General features: G+C 37.6%; 1 protein-coding gene across 2 annotated transcripts in view; it reads left to right on the top strand.

The window, feature by feature from the left end:
• The window catches only part of LOC149312549 (fatty acyl-CoA reductase 1-like), a 68,972-nt gene that overhangs the window by 25,117 nt on the left and 26,198 nt on the right, over window positions 1-17,657 (top strand). The window contains exons 2-5 of one of the 2 annotated variants that reach the window (XM_089524852.1): window positions 1,530-1,753; window positions 6,033-6,208; window positions 7,727-7,906; window positions 16,782-16,959. In XM_089524852.1, the coding sequence (XP_089380978.1) occupies window positions 1,565-1,753; window positions 6,033-6,208; window positions 7,727-7,906; window positions 16,782-16,959 (723 nt within the window). In that variant the 5' untranslated portion in view covers window positions 1,530-1,564. The remainder of the gene's footprint in view (window positions 1-1,529; window positions 1,754-6,032; window positions 6,209-7,726; window positions 7,907-16,781; window positions 16,960-17,657) is intronic. The other variant, XM_089524853.1, reaches the window with a different exon arrangement.

Below are 17,657 nucleotides of genomic sequence, written 5' to 3'. Positions count from 1 at the left end.
TCTTCATGTTGGCTGCTCACCATTCCCATGATTTTAATTGGGTCCCTCATTGGACTCCTGTTATTGTAGACACTGCAAAGCATTAATTTCAGGTCTACAAAAGGGGAAGGTCCTGGGGGAAGAGACCTACTCTCAGAATTTATTACCTCACCTCTATTTGCATACCTGCTTTTCCTAAGTGATCAAATAGGCATTCTATCACATAATTGGCTCTCTGCTGTGGTGATTCCCATCTATTAAAAAAGGCCCCTAGGATGATCTAGCTAATTGTAGACCTATCAACCTTCTTGATGTTTTCAAGAAATCTATTCCAGATATTTCTTGGAGAAACTGAAGCATTGGGTAGAGGAAAAATCTTTACTTCCACCAGAGAAAGCTAGTTTTTGTATAGGACGATCAACCCTTGACCATTGCTTTCTGCTTAAACACATAATTAGCTTACAGTTGTAAACTGCTTAGACATTGTTAGTTCATTATAAAGCAGTATATAAATGAAGCTGTTTGGATTTTGTTGTTGTTATAATAGATAAATATTTGTCAAGACTCTCCAAAAAGAGTTTGTTGCTTTTGTTGACTCAAGAGCAGGCTGGGAAATGCTTCTACAAATACAATTGTTAAATTGTATAGTGAGCCAGTACTCTAAGACATCTCTTAAAATCTTAAAAAGTATGCTGGGAGAGAAAATTATCCAGCATGCTCCCTATAACAAAAGAAGCTAGGCAAGGTTGCTTACTTGCTCCACTTAAAATCTTATAGCTGGAAGTAAACACAAGGGCTATCCAGTCCAAACTTTGCTGTTGCTCTTGCATGCCTAGACAGTTTCAGTTAATTCTGAGCTTTATCTTCCTTATGCTATTCTTAAAAGGGTGGGCTACACATCTGTACTCTTCCTTGGCTTCTGAATGAATGAATATCTAGGTTAGGTAGTATGTTGATATGTATGAAAAGACTTTTGGTAAGTAGATTTATTGCTTTTACATTTCAACATTGACTGACCACTATAAAGATCTGAAAAACATGTGTCATCTTGCCCAAACCTATGAAAATTTACAGCATGTTTAGGGCAAGGAACATGATTTGCATCTTTCTGGTCCTATTACATTCTATTCTACTCCCACAACTATATAAATATACTTTATAGTTGTGACCTTAATACCTCTCAGAACTGCATTTGAAGAAATGGGTTTATACTCATGAAAATCCATGCTCAAATAAAAACCAGTTAATCTTAAAAGGTACTGCAGCATTTCTTTTTCTCTTCCCCACTCCTGTCCTCCTTCTTAAGATCCTTGGTTATTTTTGCTGCAAAAGACAAGCATAGCTACTCTTCTGGAAAACATACAAAGAGGGATAACAACACATTATGCATGCTGCCACTTCCTGATGACAAGAAGCCATGTGTTAAAAAAGTTAATCTTGATAAATTCAACTGAATGTGGAAGGGCATTGAGCATTTTACAGTATAGATGTACAGTGCACACAGAATTTCCTAACAACTAATGCCTTGAACATTTTCATCTTCCTGTTAGGTATCTCTGGAAAGAAGCTGGAAGTCCGAAACAAAATGTCTTCAGTTGCAACTTTCTACAATGGGAAGTCAATACTTGTTACGGGAGCCACAGGTTTTATGGGCAAAGTACTTGTGGAAAAGCTTCTGCGTTCCAGCCCAAATGTGAAAACAATTTATATTCTTGTGCGACCCAAAGCTGGACAGACGATGCAAAACAGAGTGGAAGATATGGTGAAATGCAAGGTAGGGAATTTAACTTTATGTAGAAAACTATGGCAGTTGGTAATGCTAAATAACAGCTAGATAACAATACATTAAACAAACAGTAGGTGAGAGTTATAAATTCAATAGCCTTGCATTACAATCATTGTCTGGTATTATTTATAGAAATAACAAACAGTCCTTGTTTAATAATGATCATTTGCTTCTGAGATGATCCCATTTCTAACTAACTCAATAACCAGGCTTCATTGATGAACCAAAAAGGATTTATTGAGCTGCTCAGCATAGTAGAAAAGTGTTTGCCAGATTTGGCTTCAAAGACCTAAAAACAAGCATATAACCCTTTTCACGCTTAGCCCTCCTTCTACGCTTAGGCCTCCTTTCCTGCTCATTTTCTCTCCATCTCATTCCTTTCCTAGGAGAGCGACCTTGAGGCTCTGGTAATATCTTGCTTCTCTCTCCTTCAGTGCCTCCCATTCCAAGTAACTAACTGGAAACCATTTCAACAACAATAACAACAAATTCCTCAGTTATAACATCACTATTCAATACCTTCTATAACCCAAACTATCCTGACCTATGGTGCTTTATAGACCGGTGCTTTGCGCCAGCCTTCAGATGAACTAGCGTTGCCTCGGGGCGTCCTTTCCAGATGCCCCACAACCCTAGTACGTTGTAATGGCAGCGCCCTTTCTACATGGGCGCTGCCATTACGATGTCACGGCTGCACCGCCTCCAAATGGGATGGCACAGAAGTGACGTCTTGGCGCCGCTGAAGGGCACATGTGGTGCCTTTTCAGCGGCACCAGAAGGAGCTCCGAAATGGTACTCCTTCCTTTGTTTGTGTCACTGGCGCAGCCTTTACACGGCTGCGCCAGCAACACAAAGGGGCCAAGTAGCTTTCCCCACCGCTGTCGGGGTGTCCTTGGGGCATGAAGCCCCAAGGACACCCCTTTCCAGGCTGCGGCCTTTTGCCGCTTCCCCATGACCTGGAAAAGCGGCGGATCGGGGCCTCAGGGCTGCTGCTGTGGCAGCTGAGGCCCTGATCTGTCAGGGAAAGGGGCAGGTGCAGGCCGCCCCAAAGGGGCAGTCTGTACACTGCCTATGACAGGAGACGTCAGGAGGACCTTGACAGCTTCATACTAAACTCTTTCATATATTGGGAAAATCTCTTACTACAATAGATATTCAGAAACCTGGACAAGTCTTCTTATTTTGGCATATCTGATAGTCCGATCAGTTCATATTCACAGAAGAGTCCATCATAGATATGACTGATAGTATTAGCAAGGAAACCTACAATGCCATTTGTGTACAAAGTTACACCGATATTCTCCACATTTCACATACTAGAAACATGCAGGGAGTCAGCCCAGCATAGTGGTTTGAGTGTTGGAATATGACTCTAGAGACCAGGATTCAAATCCCAGCTTGGCCATGAAAGCATTGGGTGACCTTGGTCAAGTCACATTCTCTCAGCCTCAGGGGAAGGCAATGGCAAACCTTCTCTGAACAAATCTTGCCAAGAAAACCCCATGATAAAGTCGCCATAAGTCAGAAATGACTTGAAAGTACACAACAACAACAACAGAAACAAGCAACTTTGGGACAAGACGGCAACAGGTTAGTTGGTTGATTGACTGAACCCAAAGAGTGCTGACCAGTGGCTCTTCTTCATCTTAGAGTGAGGTGACCTGTGGGGTACCACAGGGTTCAGTGTTATTCAACAGCTTAATCAATGACTTGAATGTTGGAACAGAAGACATGGTAATCAGTTTTGCAGATGATACCAAACTGGAGGAGTCACCAGTACCCCAGGGGCAGGATCATAATTCAAAATAGCCATAACAGATTGGACACTGGGAGAAAGCTGATAAAATGAATTTCAAGGAGAGAGGTGACCAGTGGGATGCCAGAGGGTTTTACATTGGCCCCATCCCTGGCCATACAGCTGTCCTACAGGATCTCCAGATCTGTATTTTGTTGAGGCACCAGATGTATCTGACAGGCCAGGTTGTATACCTCATCCAACTACAAATCCCAGGATTCCACAGGTTGGAGTTTTGACAGTTAAAGTGGCGTCAAATTGCTTTATTTCTACAGTGTGCAAGAACTGTTATTCTAATCTACCTCCTGTTGTGCCTCACTCCCAGGACTCTGACTCAAATAGTGACTTGAAGATAGGGCAGGGGGTCCAGATATTTAAACAGAGGTCAAGCATGACAATTTTGGAACAGCAAGACACAAAGCTAACAGCATCTACCATGGCAGAATGAAGGATATGTATATGTATGCTTTGAAATAAAGCTTTGTTTTCTACACAGAAGACATATCTCTCTTACATGAAACACCCCCGCTCTAGTAGGTTTTTAAATATACTCCATAAAGCCATTCAGCACATTTCCCTCTTGTATTAAAAACAGTTATTGAATTTAATCAAGAGAGAGAGTGATGAACGAGATGTAGTTTTTTGTTGAGATAGACATAGACTGTATTGAGAGCCAGTGTGATGTAGTGGTTTGAGTGTTGAACTATGGCTTTGGGGACCATGGTTTGATTCCCTGGCTCAGCCATTCAACCCACTGGGTGACCTTGGGCAAGTCACACTTTCTCATCCTCAGGTGAAGGCAATGGCAAAGTCCTATGAACAATTTTTGCCAAGAAAACCCAAAGATAGGTTTGGCATAAGTCGGAAATGGCTTGAAGGCACACAATAACAAACTATATTGCAGGTACTGTGCTAAGTACTGGTGAGTGCTGGCTCAAATGAGACCTCTGTATTTGTCCTTATAGAATCATAGAGATGGAAGGGATCCCAAGGATGATCCAATCCAGCCTCCTGCCACAGGAATCCACTGCATATATTTGAAATATTCAGTCTTTTTATTTTAGGAAGAGAATTGGTTTGTTTATTGCTGACTTTAAAAGAGCTGAACACAGTTCAAGACAAGTGCTGCTCCCATACCTTTACAAAGCTTTGAAAGCTTTCTAACTTTAAAATTTAATGCTTTGGAAACTGAAAACAGGAAATTCATATCTCATTTTCATCTTCTGAGAAAAAGCACTTGCAAACAGTTCTGTACATGTTGATTTTGTTGAGTTTGCAGTGGAGTCTGAAAGACAAATGATTAAATATCTGTAGAAATATATCTGATCAGCTAAGTAGGTATAGCAAAATCCACAGGCTAACTGTCTTTCACTTGTAATTTGCAGGGTTAGAATCACAGAATCATAGAGTTGGAAGAGACTGCAAGGGCCATCCAGTCCAACCCCCTGCCTTGCAGGAAATCTAAATCAAAGCATCCCTGACAGATGGCCATCCAGCCTCTGTTTAAAGACCTCTAAGGAAGGAGACTCCACTACACTAGTTTGTTCCACTGTCAAACAGCCCTTACTGTCAGGAAGTTCCTCCTAATGTTGAGGTGGAATCTCTTTTCCTGTTGCTTGCATTCATTGCTCCAGGTCCTAGTCTCTGGAGCAGCAGAAAACAAGTCAGCTCCCTCCTCAATATGACATCCCTTCAGGTATTTAAACAGGGCTATCATATCACCTCTTAACCTTCTCTTCTCCAGGCTAAACATCCCCAGCTCCCTAAGACGTTCTTCATAGGGCATGGTTTCCAGACCCTTCACCATTTTAGCCACCCTCCTTTGGACACACTCCAGTTTCTGAACATCCTTTTTTGAATTGTGGTGCCCAGAACTGGACACAGTATTCCAGGTGAGAGGCTTGACCAAAGCAGAATAGAGTGGCACTGTTACTTCCCTTGATCTAGACACTATACTTCTATTGATGCAGCCTAACCCTACTATAGGGTTACCAAAAATGTCTCCAAACTCCAATTGGTCAAAGGTCTGATTTTGGAAAATGAGAATTTTGGAATACTAAACACTGCAGGAGAAACTGACATTTGTTTACTTTGTTTAGAAGGTGGGTTGCCAATTTACGAGGCTTCTTCAAGTGGCAAGTTAGGGGTGGAACAGACCCCCCGAAAGGGAGGGGGCTTGAAGCTGACCCTGAGAAACTGGGGCCATGGCAACTGCATGCAGCTCCCAGTTTTCCTTACAATCAGCTATATTGTTTAAGTTGATTAAGTCTAGTGTAAATTGAAATCAAACCGTATCAGGATTGTCTCACTTTGTGCTGCTTTGCTATATATGATGAAGTTGTGTAAAAACCACTGCCATTATAAATAGATATAAAATCATTGTTTCATATTGGGATTAATATTTAGTTACCTGATAATTCCTTTTGTCGTGTATCCTCTTGGTTTACCTAAGGATTGTGTTTTGTGTTCTAGTTGTTTGACAGAGTCCGTGAAGAGTGGCCCAACTTTCATGAGAAGATTAAACCAATGAATGCTGAACTCACCCACCCAAACTTGGCCATCACCCCAGAGGACACCGCTGAGCTCCTGTCTGAAGTCAACATTGTCTTCCATTGTGCTGCAACTGTTCGCTTTGATGAACCATTAAAGTAAGTTCTTCTTGGCTCATCCTTTGTGATTATTACAGCACATTTCAAGTTGGGTTTACTTGTTACCGTAAAGTTGGATATCATCAATTTCTGTTTTGTTATAAACATAAATGTATACTCTTTTATAAAATTTATACTAGATCTAGTTGAATGGATACCTTTAATTAAGGCATTAATAATTTCTGACATTGAAATAAAAACAAGAATATGTTTCTGTTTGCATTCTATTCAAATCCTGTAACAATAATACCCATACCCTTAACCAAGACATTTTTAGGACAGACACACACCCATCTTCAAAGTTTTAAAGAAAGGAATATGTTTATAAGATACTGGCTGTTAAATCTCTTTCTATTTGTTTACCTTTAGAGAAGTCCCCAAAATCCACATCATCAATATTTTAATTACTCAAAAAGAGTTATCTCATACGTAGAGTATTGCACATTCAATTCAATTTACTTTGCATGAAACTGGTACCAAGACTGTAATACTTTATGAGGCATATTGAAACTGAAAGAAATCTCACTGTACAAATCTTGTCATACTCTCTTGGTCTCAGAGGAAAGCAAAGGCAAACTCCCTCTAAACAAATCTTGCCAAGAAATCCCTGTGATAGACTTGCCTTACAGTCACCATACATCAGAAATGACTTGAAGTCACACAACAACAATTTAACAGAACATAGGAAGCTGCCTTACATTTAATCAGATCATTAGTCCGTTTAGCCCAGTACAGCATATTTTGATTGGTGTTGGCCGTCTTAGGTCTAGGGTAGACTGGGTGGATGATGGTTTACCATAGGTGGATGTGGAGAACAGTTCTGATGACAAAAGGTGTATTGGTGTGTCCTTTGCCATTTCCAAAGCCCTTTGGTTCAGACCAACTAGGATGAGTATTTGAGAAGTGGATTTACCATTGTGTCAGATAATTTGTAAAATGTGTCAAGTCACAGCATTTGAACTAGCTTTCATAGTAGAAATACTTTAATGAATGGCATGGCAATTTTAACAGGGGTGTGTCGGGGGAAATTTTCTGGTCTTGGGACCTTTCCGGAGACAGACTACAAAATACGACTATTTCTCGTTTTCAGAAAGTGGCATATTTTTGAAAATGTAGAAAAGCCCTACAACCACTTGAAAAGGTAAATTGCTATTCCTAGAGGCTTACAGATAAGAAATTTAACATCTTTTTTAACCAAAAGGTTAGTCTTGGGAATCTGGTGGTGGTAATGGCCACAAAAAAATTCACATACAGAGTGTATGTGAAAGAGTACCAGTGATTTCCAGATCCCATTTCAAACTGGGACACGTCTATTTTGGCCTGTTTCTGGGGCACACATTCCACCACAGAAAGGATGGAGTAATTATGTATTACTTAAGAATTATATATTCTTTTCTCTATTTCTCTTTTAAAATGCTTGGAGTACCTTTGTCAATCTTTAATGGAACAAACATGATTGGTTGTAGGAGTTCATACCAACTAGCCCTCTTCATAAATTTTTTGTGCTTTCTCAACCAGGCATGCCCTTTCGCTAAATGTCAGGGGTACACAGCAACTCCTGGTGCTGGCCCGCCAGATGCAGAATCTTGAAGCCTTCATCCATGTTTCAACTGCCTATGCAAACTGTAATCGGAGGTACATAGAAGAAATAATCTATCCTCCTCCCCTGGAGCCCAGGAAACTTTTTGATCTTGTGGAGTAAGTGGTGGAAACAATCTTTCTTTCTATTGCTTATATAACCATAATTTTGGACAGAGGAGTAGAATTATAGAATCATAGAGTTGGAAGAGACCACAAGGGCCATCCAGTCTCACCCCCTGCCATGCAGTGAAAACATCCCCAACAGATGGCCATCCAGCCTCTGTTTAAAGACCTCCAAGGAGGGAGACTTCACCACACTCTGAGGGAGTTTGTTCCACTGTCAAACAGCCCTTACTGTCAGGAAATTCCTCCTAATGTTGAGGTGGAATCTCTTTTCCTGTAGCTTGCATCCATTGTTCCGGGTCCTGTTCGCTGGAGCAGCAGAAAACAACCTTGCTCCCTCTTCAATATGACATCCCTTCAAGTATTTAAACAGGGCTATCAAATCTTTAGTAAGCCCTACAACCCAGTGGAAGGTAATGTGTGGTTATGCAGTCTCACACTTGCAATATCTGTGTAAATTATGCAACCATACAGGCAGGGCCAATCATATTTGTTTTTCTGTTCCATCTCCCTCCCTCCTAGTAGAATGTCAATAAAGTGAGAAAGTATTTCCAGAACAGAGAGAGAGAGATGTTGGGGTGTAATACCAACCTTCCAACAACTGTTTAAATGTCTTAAGCATTTTGAACAATGCTCCTTCTTTGGCGGTCCTAGTATTTTCTAGCATTTAGTCTTCACATGTTGGAACCCTGAAGCATTCCATTGTTGAATTTTAGACCAGAAGATACCCTTTCTTTTGGATAATAACAGTGGCTTGAAATGTCTTAATAATTTGGGGGGGAAAAGTTCAAATGGTGATTTTGAAAATAAACCAAAATGCTGTTTTGACTTAGGGTTTCCCCCTACTGCAGTATTTCCATTTGGAGGGCTCATAGCACTATCATTCCAAAGTGCAGCAATTCCATCTTTTCTTTCATAACAGATTTTTTTGTGATAAGGAAAAAAGATGGCATATGCTGTCAGAAAATTCTAGAGCGTTGAAGATGGACCTGGACCCTCATAAAATATTGTGAATGAGGCAAGGTGCTTGCATAATAAAAGCTTCATCTGAAAGCATCATGGAAAGTTAAGTCTGGCTGTCTTAATTTTCAGGGCAAAGGGAGGGAGAAGGTTGGGAATTAATGAATTTGTAAATAGGCTAACTTTGAAGCTGAACTTTTTTTAATGTATGTTTGTGTACGTACCAATCAATCAATGTTTATTGGTTAGCCCTTAGGCCATATCAAAATAACACAAAAGCAAATAAAACACACTATAAAAATTCTATAGAAATTCTATAGAAATTAGAAAAAGCTAAGTATAATAAATCTAAAATATGACTAAAATACTGTACAGATACCACGTGAATGCCATACAATTTAAGTACAAAACCCGTAAATGAAACAAAATTATAAAACTTGATTTAAAAAATCTATATAAAAGATTCAAAATACAAAAATGGGTAAAATAGAGAGGGGGAAAAATACGGCTTTAAAATGATAGTACATAAAACAAAAGATTGAACATCAGTTACACATCAAAATTCCTCATCACCTCTACATTTGACCCCAATTGTCCCCACATGTCTAACTCTCAACTGTATTGCTTCACATAGAAACCGAGCTGTGGTAATAGATATTTTTGAATCTTGACAACTCATGAAGTATGAAGTTCTAACATAGGTATCCCAGAACATTGATCGTTTGACATAGGAACCAAGATACTGGTCTCTTTCCTGTTGGTCTGTATGTACCATTATGTGAGTAGGGGAAAATTTGGGAGGGAGAAGAGGCCTGAATTTGATCACTTCCTCTATAAAGGCAGCTCTTGTGTGCATGAATTCAGTCACAACATGATACCTAGAAAACAACAATATGAATTGCTTTTGATAACCCATAGTTTTTCTCCTCTACACCCACCACATGTTTGCATTCAGAAGCCAGGTTCCACAATACCTAGAATAGATTTTTTTTACATAGGCAATTGAGTTTATTTGTTACACCTTTGTAGTGCCTTGCTACCTAAAATAACACCCAACTAATAGACATACTTTTGAGACTATCCTACTTGTTCCAAACATACCAAAAGGTAAAACAATCATAGATCATTATGGCGGGTTATAGACCGCCGCTTTGAGGCGGTCTGCCGCCGCCGCCATTTGCTCCGTAAGGGAGCCATCGCAGCCAAACCGCGTGGCTCCGTTACGGAGCAAAAAAGAAGCTCCAAAATGGAGCTTCTTCTTGTGGCGCCCTAATGACGTCGCAAGGCACCAGGGGCACATTCGCGACGTCATTAGCGCCACGACACGTTCAGACGCACAGTGTCCGATACGTAAAGATGGCGGCGCCCGTATGAACAGGGCGCCGCCATCTTGTACGTATTCTATACGTACTAGGGTTAGGGGGGTGCGGAAGCACCGCCCCTTCCTAACCCTAGTACGTATAGAATATGTACTAAATGGCGGTCTGTAACCCGCCTATGTCTGCAAATTAAAAAATAAGATTTTCACAGCTAATCCACTTCAATCTAACAAAAAAAGGGAGTTAGCTTCACTTCATTTAGGTACTCAGAATCAAGAATTAGCTGCAACAATCATGTAAAATATTATTTTGCCATTCCCCCCCCCCCCCCAAGGTCGGTGTCTTCTATTATGTTCAACAAATAAAAAATTGGATCCATCTTTATTTTTACATCTAATGCCAGCATTCTTTGTATTTTTGTAGATTTTTGAAAGTTTTTCAGGTGATTTTATATATCTGTATTTTACAGTCGGCCCTTCTTATACACGGATTTTTTATACACAGATTCAAGCATACACGGTTTGAAAATGTTCAAAAAAAGTATAAATTTACCTTGATTTTCCATTTTTATAAGGGACATCATTTTGCCATGTCATTATATTTAATGGGACTTGAGCATTCACAGATTTTGTTATACACGGGGGATCTTGGAACCAAACCCCAGCGTATAACAAGGGTCCACTGTAATTTGTAATAGTTTTCCTTTATATCATAATTAAGCATATATTTCAATCTTTTTTTAAAAAAAATATTTTATTTTAAGTACATAACATACATAACATTTATGACATACATAAAATACATGATAACAATTTATTTACAAGTATGAGTATAGCGCAGGTCTTATATTTCAATCTTAATTTCCATTTTTTTCCCCATTGTTCAAATATTATGGATTTCTTTACATTTTGGGCCCAATTGATCATGAATTGTTTTATAGTTTCTTCTTCCATTACATTTTTTAATTTTTTTATTTACAAACATTACAGTTTGTAGACTTTTGAGATTGAATGTTCTTACCTCATTAATTTGCTGAATAACGTTTCTTCTTCCATTGATTTCATTCTGATTGATCCTTTCCCCCAAATTAATAATTCATCATATGTTATCCAGTCATTTTATTTCATTCTTTCCCTTCTGAAGAATGCGTAATTTATTGATGTCTATTTTGGTATATTTCCCACCAGATATCTATATTTTTGCCAAATTCGTAGGAGAGATTTTCTCAAATAGTGATTTTGGAATTCTTTGTTTACTTTAACTTTGTCATATATCAAATAGTTGTGTCATCCAAAAACATTGTCGAAACCTTCTAACTGTAGTAGTTTATCCTTCTTTATTTGTATCAATTCTTTAATTGCTTCTACACCACATTCATGATAGTATAATTTGAAGTTGGGTACTGCTAATCCTCCATTATCTTTTTTGTCCTGTAAAATTTTTAATTTGATTCTAGGTTTCTTTTTGTTCCATGTAAAGGCACTAATTTCTTTTTCCCAGATTTTAAAGGGTTTGTCATTTGTGATAATTCGTAATGCTTGAAATAAAAACAGAAATTTAGGAGTGACACTCATTTTGATGGTTGATATTCTACTGAGCCAAAACAGGTTTAAATTATTCAACTTTTTAAAGTCTCTCTTTATTTCTTGACATATTTTTTCATAATTATTTTTGTAAAGGTCTGAGTTTTTATTTGTGATCTGTAAGCCTAAATATCTGACTTTATCCTTTATTTCATATCCTGATATCTCTGCCAATTTCTCTTTATCTTTCTTGTCCAAGTTTAGTGTTAACATTTTGGTTTTCTCTTTGTTGTGTTTTAGTCCTGCATAATTACCATATTCTTTAATTTTTTCATTAAATAATTCTATACATTCTGATGGATTGGATAACATAATGACCATATCGTCGGCATATGCTTTCACCTTGTATTCAAAATTTTTAATTTTTATTCCAGTAATCAATTTCTCTTTTCTGATTTTATTGTTGAGAAATTCCATAGTCGTTATGAACAAGAGTGGTGACAGCGGACACCCCTGTCTTGTGCCCTTCTGTATTTGAACTTTCTTTGCTGTTTTGTAATTGATCAAAATCTTTGCATCCTGTTCTTTGTAAATTGCTTGTATCCAACCCAAAAAATTATTACCAATATTCATTTTTTTCATTATTCCAAACATAAAATCCCAATTTAGATTATTAAATGCCTTCTCACCATCAAGAAAGATCAAAGCTGCATGTTTATCAGGTCTCTTTGCATGATATTCGATAACATCTATTACATATCTTATATTTTCCTTCATTTGTCTTTTAGATAAGAAGCCACATTGATCAGTGTTTATCCAATCATTCAGAATGTTTTGAATCTCTCTGCCAAGATTGATGTAAATATTTTGTAGTCCAAATTTAGTAAGGACTATAATTTTTGGGGTTTTCCAATTCTTTGTCTTCTTTTGATATCAAGGTGATAAAAGCCGATTTCCACGATTCAGGTATTTTATTATCCAGAATGTTATTTATTATCATTTGAAGTGGTTTGGCCAGCACATCCCATAATTTTTTGTAGTAAAATGAAGAGAGACCGTCTAGTCCCGGTGTTTTTCCTGTTTTTGGTTTTTAAATTACTGCATATATTTCTTTAGAGTGATTTGTTTATTTAATTCTTTCTGTTGGTCTTCTTTTATTGTCTTGACTGTTTCACTTTCTAGATATTTTTGCAGGTCATCTTTCTTTATATTGTCCTTTGCATAGAGTTTTCTGTAGCATTCTTTTTATTTGATTTTGTTCTGTATACATTTTTTTAATCTTCCTGTATTTTCCAAATAGTTTTTTTCTCCTTGCTCTTCTTAAGTTTCCACACAAGCCATCTACTAGGTTTATTTGCAAATTTGAATTGTTTTTGTTTCGTATATCTTATTTTCTTCTCCATTTCTTCTGTCATGATCATTGTAAGTTGTTTTTGTAGCACTTGCATTTCTTCTATCAGTTCTTTCTTACCTGGGTTTTTCTTCAATTGTATTTCTCTTGTTTCTTCCAAAAGCTCTTCCATTTTTCTCCCTCTTTTCTTTTTGCATTCTGCATTTTTCTGCAAAAAAAAAGCCCCACATTACTGCTTTGGATGTGTCCCAAACTATGTGTGTTTCTACTTTATTATTGAGATTCTCTTGAAAGAAGTATTGTAGATGATTCCTTGCTTGTGTCAAGATCTCCTCATTTTTAAACAAATTTTTGTGTAATCGCCAATTAATTTCCCCCCCCAAATTTTACTTAGAATCATAGAATCATAGTTTTAATATAGTTGTGACTCTAAGATCTGTGACTCAAGGTCACAGGTGCATTAGGAAAGATAACGTGCCTGAGAACATAATTATTTTGAAGAATTTGCCAGAATCCCGGACGGGAGGATGTGGTGCAGTAAAAGGCGGGAGAACATCCCTGGGCGCGAATGAGATATACAATTAATTTGCTTTATTGGGTAATGGGGTAGGGTTACTTTATGAGGTTATAAAAACAATGTGTTTGTGGTTTCCCTCATTCCTGACAAAAAAGTCACTTCTATTGCATGTATCTTCTTCTTCAATAAAAGCTGTTACTTTTTCAAAGTACTGCCTTTTGTGTTGCAAGAGGGGCTGCAGTTGGGAGCCTGACATTATGTAACTCAGAGAAATGGAAAAAATAAGGAAAAAATTGGTAACAAGTTTGATTACAGCAGCGAGACTAATTATAGCAAGATGTTGGAAAATGAAAATAACTGTAGAATTGGAGGACTGGTATAAACAGGTATGAAATTAGTGATTAATGATAAATTGACATGTAAATTGAAAGTGAAAAAGGGAGTATGGAAAAGAAGTGATTTTGATGGAATTTGGAAAGAATTTATTGAGAAAGTATTGAAAAAAGAAGATGGAAGATTACCTCCATGGGAGGAATTGAGATTTTGAATGGAATATAAGGGTGAAAATGGCTCTGGGGAAGGGGAGCTCTGAGGTGGGATATTAAAGATATTTAGACAATTTGTAATAGAATGTAGGGAATATATATATATATATATATATATATATATATATAAGTATTGTACAATCATCAAAATTCAATGTATGAATCTTTATAATGATTTTTTTTAAAAAAATTCTTTTGGACATCTGCTAACTTATAATCAGTGTTATGTCTTCGTTGCTGACACACAGTTTTATATTTTTTCTCCTTATTTATTCTTTAATTAATATTTCAGTATTTCAGTTCTTCAAATACACAGTCCAGTATGTTTATTTTAGCTGTTTTAGTTTGCTTTTATTTTATAAGTCTTAACTTCCGCCTAGCAAAACAAACAATCAGCTGGCAGTGCCAAAAAAGGAAATGCTGCTCATTTATCTTTCTTCTCGCTTTAGTTAAACAGTATGATTCTATATTCCTCCCATTCCAATTCAATTTTTTTTGTAACTACTCACAGTCTTTTTTCCATTTAGAAGGAATTCTTTGGCCTAGGCCCTGTACAAACAGAGAGAAAGGGGTGGCCAGATGGCACCCTTTTCTACCCCAGATCAGTGCCATGGTAAATGCATGCCACGGCACCGATCTGGCTTCTGCAGAGCACAAAAAGAAGCTGGTTTTTACGTCTCCTTTTTGTGCCTCTGAAGAGGCACCACAGCTGATGCTTTGTGGCTTGATCATGTCCCTTTGGTGCATCTCACACCATTGCTCATGTTTCCTGCCCCCAGAAATCTTTATTTCAATGTCTTCATTATTCAGGTTGAATTCATGTAGATCTTCTGTGGTGATTATTGTATGTTCAGCAATAAGTTTATCTTTGTACTTTCTTCCCTTACCTTCTTTAGTCATTGTTCCCAGATATTTTCTGCTAGTAGTAAGGTGTCATCTGCATATCTTACTTTCATTTATTCATTTATTGTTAGCTGCTTTCAAGTCAGCTTTGAGTTACGGTGACCTTATGAATAAGAGACCTCCACTTACTTTATCTTCAACAGCCCTGCCCAGGTATTGCATGCTCAGAGTTGTGGCTTCCTTGATTGAGTCTGTACTTCTGGAATGCAGTCTTCTTTTTTCCTGCTGTCCCACACCTTCCCAAGCATAATATGGACAAAGCATGACAGCCTCAGTTTAGCCATCTTTGCTTTTAGGGGGACTGGAGGCCTGAACTTTCCTGGGACCCATTTATTTGTCTTTTTAGCAGTCCACTGTATCCTCTGAACTCTTCCTCCAGACTACACCTCAAATCAGTTCTTCATTTAATCTTTTTCCATTATTCAGCTTTCACAACCATACATTGAAATGAGAAATACTGATTCATAGGGTTGCCACAAGCAGAAGTTGACTTGGCAGCAGTTAACAATTAAAACAACTGTGGATTCTGACAGATTTGTCATCAAATGTGAAATAGTGTGTTGGCTTAAAAACTTGAAAGCCACTCAAAATGTGTGTAGACATGCTCAAAGGATATTGAATTAAAAACACAAATGATCAAATCACCAAGAGAAAGAGTAGAGTGATCTTATAACACTAGTGTGATTATTGAATTGAAAATTTTGTTCATCATACATGCATTTTTGGAATTCTTATTGAATTCTTATTGATTTGAACATTTTCATACACAGCTTCCTTAACATTTCGTCTTCTCCATAGAATAACTTTACTGCATCGAAAAACAAAACCCCAATATCTGATAAATATCATTTCCATATAGTAAATCTATATATGAACATGGCCTTTCTATATAATACTAGCTTCTTGGTTTCTCTTTGCACCAGTGTATAAATCCTAGGCTTAAAGTAATTAATAAAGATATCTTTCCATACCATTTTTGGTTTTTTTTGTGTATATACCTTTAAGTTACTAATTTTGCTATTTATCAGGTTTTGTAGATGTACATTAGATGATTATTTTCTCTTATATTTCTCATAAATTAATTAAAATATTTTACCACCTTACGCCTCTAATTCTGAAATAGACTTTTCTTTATACCCCATACTTCTTTCCAGTATTCTTAGAATAGCATCCAGTCTCTTTCTACTTTATTTATTTATAATTTAACATAAATGTTAATCTGTCCATTTCTTAATTCACACATTTTTGCAACCACTCTTCTATTGATGGGGGATCTTGTAGTTTCCCTCCTTTTTTTTCTAGCATCAATCTTGCAGCAGTGACTAAATAAAGTACAATTCTCCAATATTTGTTTTCAGCTTCATTTCTTTTATAGTAGTGTTATTGTCCTATGTGCTCATTGAGGGAGAAATGTTCCATTTGCAAGAGTTAGTCTCTGAGAATGAATGATTCTTAGAATTATTTTGGATGAATGGTCTAAATCCAATTTTAGTTCCAACTAGAGTAGCCCTGTTATATCAGTTCGATTTACATAAGTGTAGTGCTATAAATTGGTGAACCTCTGGCCACATATACAAGTCATAATTTCTGCAGTGCCCAAAGGGATACTCACATTAGCACAGTCATTTTTTTTTTAAAAATTGCTATTGGTTTGCAAGGTGCAATACTGAAATGCTATCCATTCTATTTTTGGAGCTGTGTTCCTACTCTGTTTTCTCATGCTTGCACCCATGTGTTTTTTCTCCCATTAGGTGGATGGATGAGTCCCTGATTGAAGACATCACACCCAGACTGATTGGGGACTGGCCCAATACCTACACATTCACCAAGGCCTTGGCAGAGTACCTGCTACAGCAGGAGAAAGGGAACTTAAATGTTGCCATCATTCGGCCATCCATCGTGGGAGCCAGCTGGCATGAGCCTTTTCCTGTAAGCATGATTGCTCTTCTTTTCTACTGAGGATGTTGAAAATGCCACATGTGTCTGTTTTTCAGCTCTCACTAATCTTTCATGCAGCAAATTGTTCTTATAGACATCTTAGCAAGTAGCGGTTCATGGAAACAACTCCTTGGACTACTGTGCTCTTGGCAATGATGGGGAAGGGGCCAGATTAATTAAGATCCAAGGCTGTGGCTCTTTCACTTTGTCATCTTGTGTGGGGATGACCATTTTCTAGGGTGAATAGGCAATAACAGAATCTCTGAGGTCCATGAGGCTTTGATGACCACTTTCCATTGGTTCTTCTGTATTTAGATATAAGGCACTGACTTGCACTATAGCATTAGGCACCCACTTCTGGCGGCAAATTTGGGCTGTCATGGAAATATTATCTGGTATAAGCTACCTTGAATCTCATGAGGGGAAACCTGGAATATAAATAAATAAATCTTTAATGTCTTTCTATTTTATTTATATTGCCAGGTAATAAAATTAGGTGGTGGATACTGTGCATCTTGACTTAGGGGGAGATGGAGGTGTGGGGGCACCTATTACTTCTCCACTTCCGGAAGTAGAATGTCTTGGGCCAACCCTGGATACAGAAACCCAGCAGCACTTTAAAGATAATTAAATGCATATTTCAATCTTTTTTTCTTTAATCTTTTAAGAGTACACTTAGTTTATTAATG

This window comes from Sceloporus occidentalis, unplaced genomic scaffold (genome assembly GCF_023333645.1).
Source record: "Sceloporus occidentalis isolate IW3139 unplaced genomic scaffold, rSceOcc1.0.p SCAF_5, whole genome shotgun sequence".
In the NCBI taxonomy this organism is placed as follows: Eukaryota; Metazoa; Chordata; class Lepidosauria; order Squamata; family Phrynosomatidae; genus Sceloporus; species Sceloporus occidentalis.
This window is presented reverse-complemented; position numbering and strand designations above follow the sequence as displayed.